At 34.7% G+C, this 17,389-nt stretch overlaps 1 protein-coding gene across 11 annotated transcripts in view; it reads left to right on the top strand.

The window, feature by feature from the left end:
* Window positions 1-8,976, top strand: part of INSC (INSC spindle orientation adaptor protein) — a 138,624-nt gene extending 129,648 nt beyond the window's left edge. For all 11 annotated transcript variants that reach the window (XM_040559282.1, XM_040559280.1, XM_040559275.1 and 8 more), the window contains 3 exons: window positions 1,482-1,637; window positions 2,295-2,371; window positions 4,302-8,976. In XM_040559282.1, coding sequence (XP_040415216.1) covers window positions 1,482-1,637; window positions 2,295-2,371; window positions 4,302-4,430 — 362 coding nt within the window. In that variant the 3' untranslated portion in view covers window positions 4,431-8,976. The remainder of the gene's footprint in view (window positions 1-1,481; window positions 1,638-2,294; window positions 2,372-4,301) is intronic.
* The last annotated feature ends 8,413 nt before the right edge of the window (window positions 8,977-17,389 follow it).

Genomic DNA, 17,389 nt, shown 5'->3' with positions numbered 1-17,389 from the left:
TCCTTGAGCACACCATGAACTGCTTTGTTGACAGTTATTTGATCATGTTCCCACAAGTGCAGAAAGATCATAAAAAGACAGCCAAGCATGCTGTGCTTTGTAGGACCAGGACATTGCTGTTAACATTTGCGAATAACTGTGGAACAATTTGGGCAAGTTGTTTAATATTCATCACAGATTGCATTGGATCTGTGTGCACTCACACCACTGGTGAGTTGTAAGCATGACTTGGACCAAAATAAAAAAGAAGTATACGGTGCCAAAGAGCCTGTTCTTCTTCCCAAAAGAAAACAGAGGTGTTCTGTCCTGTCCTCCCTCAGTGAAACATTTAATTAATGGAAGTATGTATGTGATAAAGTTTGTGTATACACTTCATGCAAGTCCACACAGAAGCATTTGCCCCCAGGCTTTCTAGAAGGGTTAGCACTCTTCTTGTGTATAAAAGCTTCTGTATCTGACTAACACTAAAATAATTAGATGCTGGTCAGAAGCCAGGTTTACGTATGTGCTACTGAGAGCGGTCTTCAAATCTTACAGAGTCTCGATGGGTTTTTTACACAACTTTGACTTTTTTTTTTGTATGTCAATTGATTATTATCTAGCTGCGTAATTCTGGTGCTAATTCTCTTAATTGTTTATGCAAATGTTCCAACTGTTAAAATCCTCAGATGCTACCTAAAGTAATCTGAATGCCTAATGGCATATGGAGTTTAATAGCACATAATTGTCCTTACATTTAAAATAATTTAGAAAATATAAATCAGTGCCGTCTCATCTGGTCTTGTCCTGCTGCAATAAGAGTATCAAGTCTTACAGGCAACCGTAAATTGATTTAAAAAATAAAATAAAAAAATTGATATGGGTGACGTTGTCTCCTCTGAAATGAAGGCTAGTCATAGTAAACTTCGAGAAGCAGAACTTCATCATTTCCTTCATCAGGGGTTTTTAGAATGCAGATTATTTCAAATAGTTTGAGACAGAAGCTTTTAAAGGTTCGCTTAAAAATACGTAAACTGAAAAAAAATAATCTTTTATTTTCTTTTAATTCAAACATCACATAGAAACTTGAAATATGTTCCTACTGTTTTTTAGGTTAATGACTACCTTTAGGTTAGTTTAGAAGCAAATAAAGAACTCATTTTGTTTTCATAAATATTTTTTTTTTAGCCAATTTAAAATACTAACTACTGGACTCCAGTCAGGCTGTTTCAAAGCAGCCTGAATGGAAGAGGGAAGAGCTAGTGCGTTTTCTAGTTCCAGAAGTTCTGTAGCTTCTTAGTGAAAACAAACTTCTCACAGGTCAGATGTGCCTAAATACTGATGGCAAAGTTGGAGCCCACAGTTATGCATTCTTCATGTACTATTCAGGCAGTAATTCTATTTACATAACTTGCTTTTTCTCTTTACTTTTTTGGACTGATTTTATTTATTTATTTATTTATTTTTGAAAGAGGCTAACAATGGCTCTTACATCCTTCTAGGTATTCAACTTTTAATGGAAATGCTCTTTGAAAGGTCGTCTTCAGGAAATACAGCAGAAGTTGCTGCTTGTGAGCGAGTCCAACAGAAATCTGCGGTTACACTGGCACGACTCAGTCGAGACCCTGAAGTGGCAGATGCAGCTGTAAAACTCAGCTGTAAGGATGTCTCACTAGCTTAATGAGACTGAAAAAGAGGGAGGAACTGTCAAGGAGGAGCTCTTTTTATTTTTTCGCCTCTTTTGGTACAGTTTGTGGTATAGGTTCCCTATAAAATCTGTTCAGAGGGTTGGGAGGTTCTGCTAAATGAACTTCTGGTTCATTTCCTAGAGGAGCCTGAGATGCAGCTTCCACTCAATGCATAGGTGTGTCAGACTGTGACAACTAACAGTGCTACCTCCCACATTCCTTTACTTAAACTCTTGTGCAGTATCCCTCAATGAACAGAAAACTTGGACCCAAGCAGGTTCAGATGTGCTGAATCTACTGGGAGGCAACATTTTCTTTGGGCTGGGGTTTTTTAAAGGCATGTGGGAGAATAGATGGGGAAGAAATGGAATAATGATTTTCATTCTGAAGGAGCAACAAAGGTTAAAAACAATGCATTTCTTTGTTTACAATTTACAAGTATTAATTGTGAAGTGCTAGCTCCATGGAAAGTATCTTAAGTATTTGGATACCATCTTGGCATTAGAGGTAATATTTGGTAAGGAAGATAAATATTAAACTTTTTGTTAAAGGCCTTTTATCCTTTTATCTCAGATAAGTAGTTTGTGTTTCTGAATTGTTCATCCCAATATTCTTTTGTGCATGCAGGTATTCCTCGCCTAATTAAACTTTGCCGATCACCAACTGAAAGAAATAACAGTGATTCTGTTTTAGTGGCATGTCTGGTAGGTATCTTTTTATCATGCTTATCCTGCAAAACGCATAAAATCCAGTCCTTTAGATTTCAAAATGAATAAGTATTGCAAAAATGTTTTAAATTCATGCCAGGGCCTCCTGCTTTTCCCTTTAAGTATAATCCTGTACAGTGTCAGTTATTCTTCCTCTAATTGAAGTTTTAGGCGAACACGTAAAAAATGTCTTCAACTTCATATTGTTGAGCACTCAACTTTGTAATTTAACGCTTTAATAATTGTTAAATTCCATTCTCTGATGATATCTTTGCTGAAATGAGCCTTGAATCACAAAGGTAGTAGCCCTTTCTTTGTGCACATGCACACATACATATAAATATATATACAAATAATTAAATAAAATGGCCAAAGAGAGTAATGGAGATTTGCTTTCACTATAATCTATTATTTTTTTTTCCTATTTGAGTCTCTAAGACAACATAGAGCTTAGCCAAGGAGTGGCCAATGGAAGGTTAACACTGTCTCTGCTTAGGAGAAAAATCCTAGTTTCTGGCCCTACACCGCATAGACTGTGAGCCCCAGCCTGCTGTTGGAGTTGAGTAATTTCATGTAGGATACTGCAAGAGGAAAGTGCTCTGGGGACATGGGTGAAGAATATTGCTTGACAGTGGTGATTTTTTTTTTATATAATATTAATGTTATTGTAGTGCCAAAATAAATCTTGGTGTTAATCAAAGCTACAATGACCTAGCTTGCTTTGTTGTGTATAGGAGAAGTTTTTGTTCATTTAAGCAGGACTCATTCATGATGATGAGGGTTTGAAAGTGACCATAAGAAATACTGTGGTTGTTCTGCATGTGTGCTGAGAATACTGATTAATCTTGTATGGCTTGAGCAGAGGCCACAGAGTGATGGCAGCAAACAAGACTGACTTTTCTACCGCTCTGTCTCACTGAATTAGTGCTGCACATTCCCTGAATTCATATCTATTGATTGAGATGTTACCTGCCTGCCCATTTCAGCACTTCTCTGGATAGTTTAGCAACTGCACAATGGCACTTTTCTGAAAAATGTGGCAAAAATGTTGTGCTCGAGACAAATATACTGCCTCAGGCTCATATGTATCATCACTGAGGTCCAAATGCTTGTATCTTTTTGGTGTTTTTAGCTTAGTTGTTTACTTTTTCTGTACTTCGAAGCAGGTGATTAACTCTTCTGTTAATATAGCATTGATAAACAGTGCAAGGATAGCTGATCACAACTATCGGACCTTACTAGTCTGAAGACAGTATTTATTCTTGAAAAAAACTAGCTTGCATTTCAGTTGCATCTGTAGTGTCAGGTTGCTAGAAGGTATGTAGTTGTATATTTTATTCTGTTGAGAAAAACAAGTAATTTCTTAGAAAGGGAGAGGTTAAACACAACAGTATTATCAAAGTAATTTGTATTATGCAGTTTCATAATCCTAACAACTGGTAGTTTTACTTGTTTCCAAATGGATCCCAAATTCCTTCTTTATACTACACTTCTGTCTAAAAGATCTGTTTATAGGCATTGCATAAAACTCCAATGGCAGACACTTTCTGAGTCAGAAATTAAGACAAAAGCTGAGAATAGAATTGAGATACAGAGGGAGTGACAGACATGCAGCAAATCAGAGATACATTTACAATACAAGTGCTCTAGCTGTTGCCCGTGTGTTCTTTCCTTTAATACCAAATGGTTCTTGCCGCTCGTGTCTGAGAGTAATGTGCTTAGAAAGAGTTGTCATTTAATAGCTGATTTTGAGGGGAGGTTCATCTGACAGATGAAGACACTAGTGAGAGATCAGCTTGGCAAAAGTGTCCATAAAGCTGAATTGTTTAGTTTTGAGTCCTGGATATTATTTGGAGATTGTTACAATGAGTTCCTGCAATGAAGACTTTGTCGAAGCTTAACAGTATTCCATTTTTTTTTTTTATAGGCAGCCTTACGAAGACTGGCAGTTATGAGTCCTGATGGACTTGAAGATTCAGATTTTCAGCAGCTAGTTAAGCCCAGACTTGTGGATTCCTTCCTGTTATGCACAAATATGGAAGAGAGCTTTGTATAAATGTGAGCCAAAAGCCTCAAAGCAAGCTATCCTTTGAAAAACAATAAAAATAATACACATACAATAAGATAATACATATTCAATTTTATTTAGTTTTAGTCCTATTGTTATTTATGACTTATTTATTTTAAAACCATGAACATGTGGTTCATGCAAATTTATTTCAGTGGCTTGCAGAGGTAATTTTTTTCAAATTTTCTTGATGTACCAAGACATGTCAAGAGACTATCATTGCAATCTAACAAAATGTTGTTGTCATGTTTAGTAGAATTGAATTGAGATAACAAAGCCAAGAATTTGGTGCTCGTTTTTTAAATGTTTCTAATGTTTTATTGCTGACATTTTTCTACAGTTACTACATTTTGCAGTTTTTGGAGAAATGCGCTAATTTGAGGCAATTGTTTTTAGAAGAAAAATGATCCTTAACACTGCAAGTATATACTTTGAAATGAATGGGATGTTACAGACTGAGTCCAGTTCTTAATTTTTGTGATCTTCTAATAGAATTATGAAAATATATAACTGATTATCTGGGGAGGAAAAAACAACAATTTTTTTTTCAAATATTGATTTGTAATGATGTTAGAGGACATTTTAAAGCTATATAATGATGTGCTGCATTATATAATACATAATTGCAGACAACTTTTATTTTATTTGCATGTACTGAAATTTCCTAAAGAATTGAAAGAATTCTAGAAAAATCTTCAAGAAATCAAATGTATGTCATCAGTAAGAAAGTATCCACATAAGATTTAGGATCATTACACGTCGATAATTTCCCTTCTTTTCCAAGCATTCCAAGAACTGGAATTGAGTATATCCAGATGTGTTTTCAATATTCAAGCTATTACTTTTATGAAAAATCTTGCATAAATATATTAAATAATCAGAATAGATAATTATAAATTGAATTTCCACTTTTTTTTTTAACTAGTCTTACAATTCTAAAGCTGTGAAACAGGACTTTCAAGGGCTCTTGGAGGTGACAAAAGGAGATTTTTACAAATAGATAAGATAAAGAATAGAGTTGGTTTTAAAAATAAACATTCCTCTTAAAATTTGACTTTTTCTTTTAATCAAGAAACTATATACATTTAAAATTGGTCAACCATCAATATCTTGAGAGTGTTTTCCACCTAGCTTCTCACAAAACACTCTGTAGATTATGAAAATATGTGTAACTCTTACTTGATGGCTCACAACTATTGCTCTGGATCATTTTATGATCAGGCAACTTTAAGGTACTAGGACATCTGCCAAAAAAGTAAGTACACTTCTTTACAGTACTTACTTTGTAGATACATTAAGCAACTTAATTCATTAATGTTTATTTAGTATTACATGGTGTTTAGATGAAAGGCACCAGGAAATTGCTAAACTGTGATTGCCTTCCAGATTTTCTTTGTCTGAGAAATCTGTCCTGCTTCAAGCAGTGATAAATGGTGGCTACTTTTTTTCTCCCCTTGAGTATATGGGTTAAGAAATCTGTCTTAACATTTCTTCCTAGTGATCTTTTCATTTAACTATGAACTTTATCTTAACTGAAGTTTTAAAAACATTAGAAAACACAATGACCTCTGTCATAAGCAACTACTCAAAGATAAGGATTGAATCAGATGTTTCACAGATGTGATTTCCTAGTAAGAGCAGAGATAATTCTGCTTTGTTTGCTACTTTGAGACAGCTCCTTAAATGTATGAAATTTTAAAGATGTATTATACCGTACAGCGTTCAAAATATTACACAAGCAACCAACATTAACACTTTATTCACTAAGCAGAAATGCATGTATGAACCATGCATGCTTTAAATTGTAAAATCAACATTCTTGATGTAAACAAGTCAAAACTCATAAGAAATGAACTTAAGGTCCTGTTGTTTTCATGCTGATAATCCCTAACAGAATACAACACATCAAATTATGTTGCTGAATATGCTGGGCTGAACCTTATTCTGCTAGCTGCAACAAACACCAGAAACTATTTGTTTGTAGACAAGGTAGAGTTTATCCCGTATTATCCCATAATAGGTGATGTTAAAATCTCATTAAAAAGAAAAATATATATACTTTTGGGCATGTACATTCAGAAAAAGGCAGATATAATATCATCAAGACAATGGAATTGCTTTATGAGCACTAAAATGTATAGTAAAATTAGGGGATCCAAGTAACTATTTACTTGATACTATTTAGGAAAGCGGCTGTGGACTACAGATGTGTTATGCTGGCACAAATGGAACTGTCTCTCTTGTGGAAAGGGAGCATAGGGTGAATCGGTCTGTTGCTCATAGACCAGAAACATACGTAAAACCGGGGAAATTTTAGCCCACCCAAGGCAAAAAGACTAATTCCTTGTCCTTTAGAAGTGCAGCTAAACCATGAGATGGTAGCAAGATTAAAAATATATATATATATACACACACACTTGTATGTATATTTATATAATATATATGTATGTTTATCCCCTAGTCCCCATTTTTTTAGTAGGGGGATTGTTATAAAAGTGTTGTTTATATATTTATTCATATTCATAAAAATAATTTCAGTCCAATCAAGTGTAGCAGAAAAGTATAATGTGGCTGCAATTGGAAATCATAACACTATTTTTCAGTAAATTTTTCTCTTAGTAATTACAAAGTCTTTAAAAACAGAAAAATGAAATGAATGCACTAGGCATCAGCACAGTACCAGTTCTCATGCTAATCTATCCTGCAGTCTGAAAAGAGTGTCTAAAAGCTCTGCAGCAACCTGGTTATTGTTCTTGTGACACCTGGCTTTTGCTGATGTTAATAGTGAATACAGTAGCACTGTTCTTGATTGTGTCCTTTCTCCAACAAATACTTGCTCCACTGAAAGTTGAATTAGAAATTAATGAAAAGAAATAGTCGTAGATATTTTATAACAGCTTATTTTAATTTTTTTCTAAGATAAAGTGCTACAACAAAAAAGCGTGATTTTTTTTTTTTCAGCATTAGTGTGCCATACAATGTAGTGTCCACACATGTAAAGTAAAATAAAGTAGCTGTTAAGAAAATGCCATTATGACCCATAACATTTTAAAGCCATTTTAAACAGGTCAAATATTCAGTGAGCTGGCCAGTAGCAATGAAAGAGTCTAATTTGCTCTCAGACACAAAGATGTGAATCCAGATTAATTGATTTGACTACAGATACTCTTAACCTGTAAGTACGTAGCCCGTATTGTGTGTTTATATGTGTTCATATTATAAATATGGCTGTTTACTGGAGCAAGATACATTTAAATGGATCTTGTATTTGTAGCAGAAAAATATGTATTGAAAGAGCTTGTTCAGATCTGCTATCACTGAAGTGTCATTGAAACCATTTTTGCTAGGCATGAATTTTTCACTTAAAGTTACGCACTTTATTTTTATATATGATAAGATTTATGAGAAAATACTCATCCCTCTTCGTTTCCCCTTCATTCATTAGGAATTTAAATGTCATTTAAAAACACTTAAATATTATTTTATTACTGCTGGTTGAATTCTGAATCAACAGTGTTTGCTTTGAAAGTGACCTTTCAATTTTTAAATTAAAAATAGAATGGTTTAAGGCAGAATAATCATGTTTAACATCAGTCTAGTATGAAACAAAATATTTCACGTCAAGATATTTGCTAAAGCATACAGTGTGGATCAAAATTAGGACTAATATACTAATTACTATGTAGTTTGTAGAGTAAGGTAGAGGGTGTCTGTAACATCTATATGTATAGGTCAGTATCTGTGGACTCGTTAACCTATAGAGAGTGCATGTAAATTAAGTATTAGCTTAGTCATTCTGGAAACTGAATGTTATGCTTGTCAGAAATGTTGTAATTTCATTTAAATCGTTCTGCAAGTTTTACATTTTGTATTTTTTTAGAAATGTTAAACAAACATGCAGTGAACTGCAGGATTCTTTGTAACTGATTTACATTCTAATGACTTTGGAAAATGTGTTCAAATTTTGGCTTTAGTTTGAACTGTTTACAGATTTATGTAGCCCAGGCATTTTATTCATAGAATAAATTTTTTCTCATGTGTTCTGTGTTTAGTACATGAATCATTTATGTGGGATGTTATTTGTCTGACCTGTTTATAATATTTGTATCTAAAAAGGACAAGATAATGTCTTGGTAAATTGGATGACTTACCTACATGTAGAGTGAATTTGTTCATCTGAGTTGGAAGTGCTTATCTGGTGGTGAAGTGGGTGAATAGTTTCAGTCCTTGACAGATAAAGAACCAGGAACAAAAATAACACGTCATGTATTTTAGAAATGCATGCTTTGCAGAAATCCTTCAGCCTACTTTCTAGCTTCCTCTTGGGCCTAAGTCTCTCTTTTATATAGCTGTGACAAACTTCTGCTGCATGGGAGTGTTATTTGTATTAATTGCTAGTTATCATAATAGAAGAGTTAAATTCCAGTTTCCGGTCCTGTTAATTATTTGTTGAGATTTTTTTTATTTTATTTTATTTTTTTGAGAAACTAAGTAATAAAAATAGTTTCTTAAATAAATATATTATTGATCACTTGCAACCAAAAGGTATGCTTATTTTTCACACAAGGGGAAGAACTGGGATATTCTCCAAAAAACTTGGGAGAAAACATGTATAATAGCCTACTTCTAGGTATTGGTACTCTTACGAGCAGACTTTGTAACTAATAGTTTATGAATTGCTCTGTCCCATGCTAAATAATCACTGAATCAAAGTAAAAAGGGGAAACCAATAGAAGAAATACAGACACAAAACACTGGCAAGTTTTTGTTTGTTTGTTTGGTTGGTTGGTTTGTTTTTTATCTCAACAGCCAATGAGTGACTTTTAGTTTTAATATTTCTAGTGAGCTTAGAGCCCAAGGGTACCTATGGAATAGTAGTGCAAAAACAAATGTGATGGACCTAATACTGCTAATTTGCTTTAGAGAGAAATTAAAATGGATCTAAAAGCTTAAAAGGGGTGGTGATGTGTCTAATGCAGTACCTTTTCTATTACCATTGAGAACACCTTAGTCACTAATGTCTAACTGAAAGGTATACTGTTTATACCCTTCTCCTCAAGTTTTCTAGATATTACCACTTTTTAACTAGCTTTCATCAGTGTCCTCTAAAGCCTTTAGAATGTCATCTAACAATGCACATATCTTCAAAGTAACTTATTAATTTCCAGTGTACAGGACAGCTCACTCAATTTTTTAGTCACATCACGTACAAATCTTTTTAGTAGTTTTGGAAGGATATACCTAACAAGATATGTCCATTATGTATGCTCTTTAGGTTAGGGAAAGTTTGTAATAAATCAGGAAGAGACATCTAAAAAGATCCAAGAACTGCCATGTGCATGTTCACCTGCATTATAATGGAATGGATCAAATCAACTAGGGAAGTCTTCTTTGAAGCTATATGTCAGTGTGCCAGAGCTAACCTCCAGGTTTCAATGTTTTTGCTAGAATTAGAACACTAGAGTTGTAGTGCATAAATACACATAAATACCATCTCACAATAAGAATAAAATTTGTAAAAATCAAAAATCCTTGGAAGATTCTGCGATAAACATGAAAGTTTAAGAAGTATGCTTTGCATGGTAAGCAATGTACTTGTTCATACAGGCTTCCACTTCCAAAGCAAGATGAAATGCCCTTTGTAATGGCTCTTTGCTTTTGTATTGCTTAATTATTAAAAAGGCCATAATTTTATTCCGAGTAGCAATAATACGAATTAGTGTTTTCAAATGTTCACCCTATCTTTAGTGATGGATAAACAGGAAAATTACTAGGTACCCTGAAGCACAGCTGATCATGTCCAGGATTGTTTTGTCCTTGAAAGTACACAAACTTTGTGGAATGACATAGACTAGTTAACGGTTTAGAAAATCTGGAGTAGAAGTAGTGTTTTTTACTCTAGAGGGATTCTTATCTATTTTGAAGTTTAATTTTGTAAGTGTAGTCTAGGCCTGTAATTTAGATACTTTCTGTAGACTACAGAAAGAAGTGGGCCATTCTTCCTCTTTGAGGATGAATGCTGAAGACAGAGTATACATAATGCCATTGGAGCTGCTTTTTTTTTTCCAGTGGTTATAGAAAAAAAGTCCTGATGATTTTTTTAGAGGAGATGTCTGAACAGCTCAACATCTAACTGTTAGTTCAGGTCCTGAGAGATGAATTCCAGATTCAGTCTGGTGACAAAAGTAAGACACTTTTTCAGCTGATATTCTGTGTGCTGTTTATGTAGCAAATACAATTGCCATCAAAACAGAAATTTTTGCAACATCAGACTCTCCCTTTGAAATTAGTGAGACTTTATCTTCCGGTTTGATGTGTACCAGATGACTCCTCCTGTTTGCTGGTATTGTAAAACAAGGAATACCTGGACCAACTCATCAAGCTCAGACCATTATAATGTTATGTGTTACTTATTAGAGAGAAAAAAAAAAAAAGCATTTAAAGAGAGGGAGAATGGAAGCAGGTGACGGGACACTAACTCAGAATAGTCTCCAAAGTGAGCTATCCTGGACAATTGTGGAGCTAATGCAAAACATTGCGTACACCAGGAAAGCTACTGCTCACCAGGAAAAAATAAAAAATAAATAAAATCAAAGCAAACAAACCCACTCTCAAACCCAGCATCCCTTATTTTCCCAAAAGTAATAAGATGAACTTCAAGAAGAAAAAATTCCTCTTACATTTCCAACTTTGATTTAGAGTAGTCTGGTACTGCTATTGTGCTATTGTCCTGTCTCCATCTGGAAAATTTGTCTGCTTTGGCTTCAAAGCAGTGTTAAAGATCTCATGATAATTACTACTATAGTAATAAATATTTTCCCTGAACTCAGAATGTTTAGCTCTAAAGATAGTATTAGATAATAAGAGATGAAAAAAAAGAAAAAAAAAAAAAAGAAAATAGATGTTAAACAGATACAAAATTGAAGCTAGTAAGACTTCTAGAAATTTCTCTTTGGAAATGCATTCCTGCATAAAGACACATTAAAACAAGAGTGTGATTAAACAGCTTCTTAAGGAAGGAAAGAACTGAAAAATTGTGTGAAGATGTTCCTCTTCAAAGTCATAAAAAACTTTGTTATGGTTATAGGCAAATCTGATATTACTAGCTCTTAAAGGTCAAGAGAACTTCAGAAATGGTATATTCAGGAGTTTTGCACTTAGCTCTTTGAGATGATGAGGTGAGGCTTTTATAAATTAATACCATGAGAGTAATATAGGAACACTTTAAACACAGTATCCATTAATGTGCCACTTCATAGGTGCTATCACTTCAGGCCAAGTGTAGGCCAGACTGACAGAATCTACTGGATAGATCTTTGCTCTTTGCTGGACTGCTCTAAGTTTCTTTACTGCTTTTTTTTTTCACCCCCCCCCCCCCCGATTAGTGTTATAAGGAAACAGAGTATGGACAGTCAACAGCATTTCAATAGCTACAAAGAACTTTGTCAACATTTGTGTTCTGAATTTCTGCACTTGACCAGACTTGGACCACAGAATAACAGTAAGGGAGGACCTTCATTACAGGCAGAGGCTGGGACCTAACAGCATCACAGGTAACAGGCCGATTAGTGAAGTCTATTTCTAGGTAGTTCAGGCCATCCTATTGGAAGCCACAATGACGTGCTATAAGCAACCCTTTCTTGAATTAAGAATATACTTTCCATCAACACTGCAGATGACATGTGTGGTGCTTCACAACTGTGTTACTAATTTTCTCTGTGCCTTGCTACCTGATGTCAACAACTGATTAATGCTTGCCTTTAGAGTGAATCAGATGCAGGATTTGCTTGGATCAATATCAGGGAAAGCAACTGAAAGATAAAATCCAACATCTGAACCCTAAGACTGGCATGTTTTACAATGTGTTTGCTGATACTGTCTCATTGCTCTGTTAGGTCTGTATCAAGGTGATCTCTTGACCTAACACCAAGAAGCTAAGAGATTGTGTTTTCTCATTTGCACGGTTATCACCATCTGTCAAATATTCCTCCTCAAATACTCAAATCCTGTCTATTTTTCCTTTTTGAAACATTTTACTTAGCTACCAAAATGCTGGTCACTACACTCAAATGGAATTTCTGGATTGTGCTGCCAAAGATCAGATAAATGTGCATAACTGTTTCTATTCTTCTTTTATGTCTCTTTCCTATGTAGTCTAAAAGTTACAGGAGTAGAGTGTTCCTTTCCATCTTTTTGTATGATACTAGGTTCCCTAACACCTCTCATTTCATTTGAGGCCACTTAAAAATAATATATAGAAAATAAATATTAATAAATAGACAAGCTTTAAGATATATCAATATATTCTTCATGTTTGTGTCCCTGTGATATTTATGTGTTGAAAATGTCTCAGTAGATTGTTATGCAGTTACTAATCTGATATGGTTTTAATTGAAATGGTTGCCTTTCATGTCCAAGCACATCTTCAGCTGCAGCATTCATGCAAAAAAAGAGCCCAGTTCAAACATTTTTCCATAGATATGTCTATTGGCAAGTTCATTCAAGAGCCCCTTCCATGTAACCATAGAATGGCCTGGGTTGAAAAGGACCTGAAAGATCATCTAGTTTCAACCCTCCTGCTCTGGGCAGCATACATTCACTGCTTCTCTTATCCTCTCGAAGTCCTGATTTCTTCATTGATCACCTTGCATAGTTTGCTGACTTTTAACACTCTGTATATCAATAAGAAAATGTCCTGAATCAGAGGTATTTTTATGATTTTTATTCATTCTAAGTATATGTTTAAGGACTGGCTTGTTAAGCGTATTGAAGATCTTTCTTTGGTCAAATCTACCTATTAATTTCAGGTCCAGTTTCTACAGAAGTCTCACTAAAGCCTTCAGAGCAAAGCTCACATGCTGGTAGTGCAGCTTAGCCTTGTTGTCTGCTGGCATATCTGAAATAATGTAAATTAGAAATTTAGGATTTTCCAAGTAGTGTTCTTTATACGTCTAATGCCTTTCTAATTGGATTAGTTCTCTTTTACTTCATTACACTACCTAGAGCAGATTTTTTTTTTTTTTGGAGAGTCAAAAATACACTGAACTTTTTCCCCCTTATTAGTTTAGAACTTTATCTCATCTGTGTGTTCTTGCAGTTGTCAATGATTAATTTTGACTGATCTGTGAAGCGTTAAATGGACTGTATATTAATGATACATTAACTATGGTTTATCCTATTAAACATGAAAACAGAACATATGCACTGCAATGTTGGTGAGCAGAAGGAGGATATTAATGCACCATGAATTTCTTAATAATGGAGGGGAGAAAGAAGAGCTACTTTGAAAGGAAGGCAAAATGTTCCTGGTGAAGGAAGCAGAAGTCCCTTTACTAGGATCTTGGGGGTGTAGCAGCAAGAGAGTATAAGCATACCTGAAATATTGGGTATGGAATTGCCTAAATAAGAAAAACCTCTAATTTTATTTGGAGAATGGCACCTCCATTCTTTTATTTTAACTCCATTAATTTTGCTCCCAACCTCCAAAAGAGGGTTGGAAAAAAAAAATGCTTGTTGCTGTTTTGTTTTGAAGGTTTTAAATTGAGGGGATGGGGGTGGGACTAATAATTGAAATGGTTTCTGAAAATTTAATAATTAAAACGTTTTTGGTGAAGAGCTTTTATTGACATCAAGATTTCAGACTTTTTAATTCTCATATTTTTTAGGTAGAGCATCTTTCACTTAAGAAGTATGGATATACTTTTCATAAAAAAAAAATCTTAAACAGGCAATATTTATAATGAAGGGAGTTTGTAAAAATTTACCTATCTTATTATAGAAAATCTATTTTTGTTTTAGCCATATATTGTAATTAAAATAAACACAAATAGACACGAACTGCTATTTTAAAAAGCTATTCAGAATCAAAAATTTCTTTAGTTTGGAGAAAAGTCATGATACAAATCAGTTAAAAATTCTTTAACCATTACTTTGTTTTCTAGGGTCTTGCTGCATATGAATAAATACACCAGGTCATTCACTGGTGAGTGTCAATAGACAAACTATATATTTCTTTAAGATTCTGAGGCTACTTCTACTATATCTATTTCTAGATCTCAGCTGTGAACAACAGAATAAAATATGGCTGCTGAGAAATAGAAATTTTAGAAGTATGAAGTATTCCTAGTCAGTTACAAACTGTCCCAAGGTCCTGAAATGCCTCCTCACTGTCCAGTAATTTTCAGCAGTTCTAGATACTGTTTGCCTCTGCATAAGATTTTACCAAACAGGGTCTCGTTTTTTGTTGTTGTTGTTGTTTTTTGTTTTGTGTTTTTTTTTCTTGTTTGTTTTGTTTTTGTTTTTGTTTTCCCCCTTCCCAGGGCACCAGGACATTTCACAGAGATGGTGTGTTCCTATTTAGTCTGAATCCAGTCTCAATGGACAAAAGAAATTACAGTTTTACTCAGAATACTTTTGTAGTCACAGCCAAGCGAACAGATGTCCCATGGCTATTTGAAACAGTTTTTCAGTCCTTCCTTTCACACTGAAGGTCTGTTTCATGTAGGATGCCAAGAGCCAGGAAATGCCTGAAGTACATGCAAGAGCAAAGGTCTCACTGAAAGTGCTTTCTCCTGTTGAAGATCGAACCATGTTGTCTTCACTTGGAGATTGCTCCATGGTCCCTATTGCATTTGTGTGTCTGTTGCCTGTATTCAGTATCCTGTGGACTTATTTACTTTTTCCAAAAACTTCTTGAGAGGTGCCTTCTCTCCATTCTCATCAAGACAGCTGAGAGCTGCAGCCCTGTGGATAATTCTGATTTTGTCTGCATACCTCTTTTCTTCTGCTTTATTTGTGACTCTTGCCTGCTGAAGAGTCATCTTTCTGAACATTTGTTTGCTTATGACAAGCTCTTCTGAAAACTAGAAAACAGCAATTAAACTCACCACCTAACTAATACTTCTCTGTGGAGAGACAGCATTATTTTAGTAACGCTGAAGCACCTTACTGAATTCCTTAATATTGATAATAAACTGTTTTTCTTCAGGGACAGTTGCTCATATTCTCTTACAGTCATACGCTTTTAGTTAAGTTGATAAACTGCTTTTAATAATTCACGTAAATTTTTTTTCAATTTGAACGTAATTAAAAAAAAAAAGAGGCAATTTTAAAATTTTAAAAGCTTAACATGAAGGTTTGACAAAAACAAAACAAAACAAAACAAAAACAACGAAGCATTCAGAAGAATTTTGTAAGAGGGATCAATCTTCATATAGCAGCCAAAGGCTTTACCAGAGGTTGCAGGTTTTTTTCTTGAGAAGTACAATCTTGCTATTGTTCAGTTTCATGTTAGTTCTGGCTGCTATTCTACAAATCCCATTGACAATACAGTAATCTAGAGGCCCCTTTACAGCTGGGAGAGGAATGGAAATAATGTTTTAAATATTCTTAAACATTAACCCATTCAAGTGGCACAGTCATATAAATAAGGATATTTTAAAAAGCCTTAGTGATGTACTTAAATCTTATTGCACTGCCTAAAATATTTAAGAGCAAATTTTCCTTACATTTGAAAGGTCTTTAGTCAGTTTGACTATTTTAATCTAGGCAAAACCTTAATAAGATATCTACAGACCTGCAAACGAACCTTCCTGAAGTCTTGGAAATATTGTTGAACTAATCAGAAATATATCATCATTATGTAGTGTTAGTCATCCAAATTCTCTTTAAAGTCTTAAGGATGAATGTGGTCAGAAAGCCAACTTCTCTGGGGGCCATCTAGTCATGTGAAAAAATTCACACAAAATATTTTCTGGGAATTTTTGAGGATTAACTTATTGAGGATTAACTTAAGTCTTCTCATATTTTCTTAAAAATAAATGTAAAAACTGTCTCTACAGAAAATGAATGTTCTGAAGTTATCCAGAAAATGAGGTTTAGAATCCTGTAGCAGGATAAGTTTTTTCATAGGGTGGTTTTACATATGCTGATATATATGTGTGTGTGTGTGTGCACATACATGCATATATACACACACAAATAGAAATACATATTTACATTTGCATTTATGTTCTGTGGACATGGGTTTCTTTTAAAAGAGCGAAGTAAGTGACTTTTTGTTTTATTCCATGATGCAGATAAAGTGATGAAAAGTTGTTCATTTTATAGAAAACAATGAAAGATGCTACATCTGTCAGATGCAAGGAGTGAAGGTCAGTATATGCAAATGAGTATTTGTTATGTTGTGTGGCATTAATCAAAGATCCAGATTTTAGCTGTTCTTGAGTTTAATTTGATACTTATTAAATAATTTATGATTCCATGGAGGCTTAGTGTGCAAATGGAAAAGGAAAGTAGAAAGTATCTCGATCTGAGTGTAGCTGGCTAGAAGGAGCATGACCTCTTCTATAAGGTAGGAGCTCTAGGACTCTCCTATCAAGAAAGGCTGAGAGAGCTGGGGATGTTCAGCCTGAAGAAGAAAAGGCTCTGGGGAGACTTCATTGCAGGTTTTCAATACTTAAAGAGGGCTTATAAAAAAAAGATGGAGAGTAACTTCTTGCTCAGGCATACAGTGAATGCAGGAGGAATGGTTTTAAACTAAAAGAGGGGAGATCAGATTAGAGGTTAGGAGGAAAGTCTTCACTCAGAGGGTGGTGAGGCCCTAGAACAGGTTGCACAGAGAAGCTGTGGATGCCCCATCCCTGGAGGTGTTCAAGGCCAGGCTGGACAAGGCCCTGGGCAACCTGATCTAGTGGGTGGCGTCCCTGCCTATGGCAGGGGGGTTGGAACTGGATGGGATTTAAGGTCCCTTCCAAACCAAGCTCTTCTATGTTTCTATGATTCTATGACTTGTGGGTCACTTGTTCCCAGTGTGTGTGGAGAAAAAATTAACCATGAAAGCCAGGCTAACTTAAACCTGATTGCATTTTCATGAGATAGGTGGATAACAAGTGAAAGATAAAAAGAACCCAGGTATTGAGGGAGGAGACACTTTGGGGGTTTATTTA

Source organism: Cygnus olor, chromosome 5 (assembly GCF_009769625.2).
Source record: "Cygnus olor isolate bCygOlo1 chromosome 5, bCygOlo1.pri.v2, whole genome shotgun sequence".
Classification (NCBI taxonomy): Eukaryota; Metazoa; Chordata; class Aves; order Anseriformes; family Anatidae; genus Cygnus; species Cygnus olor.
This window is presented reverse-complemented; position numbering and strand designations above follow the sequence as displayed.